The sequence below is a fragment of the Sinocyclocheilus anshuiensis genome, unplaced genomic scaffold (genome assembly GCF_001515605.1).
Source record: "Sinocyclocheilus anshuiensis isolate Anshui unplaced genomic scaffold, SAMN03320099.WGS_v1.1 scaffold1733, whole genome shotgun sequence".
In the NCBI taxonomy this organism is placed as follows: domain Eukaryota; kingdom Metazoa; phylum Chordata; class Actinopteri; order Cypriniformes; family Cyprinidae; genus Sinocyclocheilus; species Sinocyclocheilus anshuiensis.
In genome coordinates, this window is record NW_015540961.1 from 76,209 (window position 1) to 78,451 (window position 2,243).

Consider the following 2,243-nt stretch of genomic DNA (forward strand, 5'->3'; position numbering starts at 1 on the left):
TATTTTTCATGATTTTCCATTATTACTGCATGGGTTTTTACTATAACAACAATAAATTTAGTGCTAACAGTGCTATATTACCATGGTTCCTTCATTATATTATATTATATTATATTATATTATATTATATTATATTATATTATATTATATTATATTATATTATATTATATTATATTATATTATATTATATTATATTATATTATATTATATTATATTATATTATATTATATTATATTATTTCAAACAAATGTCAGTTTTTATGGTTTATATCATAAACAGAATACAAAAATGCTTAGGTTACATATTATTCCACTATCTTGTAGCATAAAAAGGGTCTCATGTTACCTTTAGATGATGCTAAGCCTCCTTCCAGTGTAAGCGTTAGTGTAAAGCAACCAGTTTTTCTCAGTAAATGTAATTCTTTGTGGTTGTTCTGTAATCATGAACATAGGCTGAGAAGATATTATTTCAAACCTGCCATAAAAACTTAGGGAAGTACATGGTTATGGAAATTGGCTTTGATTGGGGCAATTTCAGTTTACAGTTAACAGCTTAATAACCAAATTTAATGCAAATAATTCAGCCACAGAGAGACATTCAGCCGAGAGTAGACGAGATTTCACAGCTACTTCACCGCCTACATAGTCTGTTGACAAAAATATCATAAGAAAGTGACTGCAGAATGACTGGTATTCCCCACCCCCAATGTAAATGCAACATATTGCTTTATCATATTTAAGAAAAAAATCAACAGAAATGCGCCTTTTTCATTACTAATACACTTTAAGTCATTTTTTTATATATACAATAAAAAACAAGAGTATATTTCCATTTGATTTAAATTGTTTGCTCTAAATAATAAACAAAGTATTGCATATTCATAAAATAAAATAAACAAATATATATTAATTATATTTTTATATAGGTAAATCACTGCAAGATTTGCGTGTATATGAACATTTGTGCTTTAATAACCAATTTAAACCAAAATGTCATACCTCAGCCTCTTGCATTCCAGCGAGGAAATCTGACTTCTCGCGGGATCCTCCCGATGAAATATCGCGGAGGTAAATCTAAGAAAGGTGGAGACTTCGGGATAACTTCCTGCACAGTACTCTCAAGAATCATACCTCATACTTAAACAACAGGCCGACATCAAAACCAAGTCGAATGGATCAGTAGCGCAAATAAACTCGTTAACAAGCACTTCACCATCACGATTCCACCCATAAGTAGGATTTACCGCTAGCATCCAGCCTGCTAGCTAACATCAGCTACCAGGACGGCAGATTGTACAATCAGATCAAGACGGTTTCGTATCGAAGGACAGTATGGGTGAGTTAAACTCGCTTCTTATGGATCAGTTACAGTGTCACTTCGCGTTTCAGTTTCCAATGAAACAGCGCGAGCGAGTCACTTTAGCGTCATTTTAAAACAAGAAACTGCATCCAAGTTGAATAAAGAAAAAAAAATTGTGAGCAGATGAATATTTGTCTAGGCGCCAGTGTCGTAAACTGGCTTGACTTGTCCAAACCAGTAAATTCCAGGCGTTTTGCGTCAAGAGCAATGACTCCCTGTTGTGCTACTAGTGTATTATTGTTTACCTTTTGGATGTAAGTGGCTTTGACGTCGTTTGATTGTTTTTAAAGCAATTTGTACTAGTTGCTGTGGCTCAATTCCAAGGAAGCCCCCTTAAAGGGTTAGTTCACCCAAAAATGAAAATTCTGGCATTAATTACTCACCCTCGTGTCGTTTCAAACCTGTAAGACCTTCGTTCATCTTCGGAACACAAATTAAGATATTTTTAATGGAATCTGAGAGCTGTCCGACCCTGCATAAACAGCAACGCAACTGAAATGTTCCCAAGTCCAGAAATGTAGTAAGGAGATCTGTAAAATAATCCATGTGACATCAGTGGTTCATCAGCAATTATACGAATCTACGAGAATACTTTTTGTGCGCAAAAGAAACAAAAAAAACGACTTTATTCAAACATTCGTCTCCTCCGCATCACCCTGGTGCCATTTTGGAGAATATCCGCTGGACGTGGATGTCTGTGTCAGCTGCGTCACGCCGATACGCTGTTTCCGTTCAGATCAAATCACAACAACGTAGGAAACAGATCCGGTGTGACGTAGCTGACACAGAACAGCATACGTCCAGCGGATATTCGCCAAAATGGCACCAGGGTGATGCGGAGGAGACGAATTGTTGAATGAAGGCGTTATTTTTTTTTCTTTTGC

The 2,243-nt window shown here is 35.4% G+C and overlaps 1 protein-coding gene across 3 annotated transcripts in view; it reads left to right on the forward strand.

The window, feature by feature from the left end:
• Window positions 1-1,034: 1,034 nt before the first annotated feature.
• The window catches only part of LOC107690037 (CD2-associated protein-like), a 68,870-nt gene continuing 67,661 nt past the window's right edge, over window positions 1,035-2,243 (forward strand). Inside the window, exon 1 of one of the 3 annotated variants that reach the window (XM_016488265.1) lies at window positions 1,035-1,335. Coding sequence is in view for 1 of the 3 variants with exons in the window: in XM_016488266.1 (XP_016343752.1) it covers window positions 1,332-1,335 (4 nt within the window). In the remaining 2 variants the exon portion in view is untranslated. The remainder of the gene's footprint in view (window positions 1,336-2,243) is intronic. The other 2 variants (XM_016488264.1, XM_016488266.1) reach the window with 2 other exon arrangements.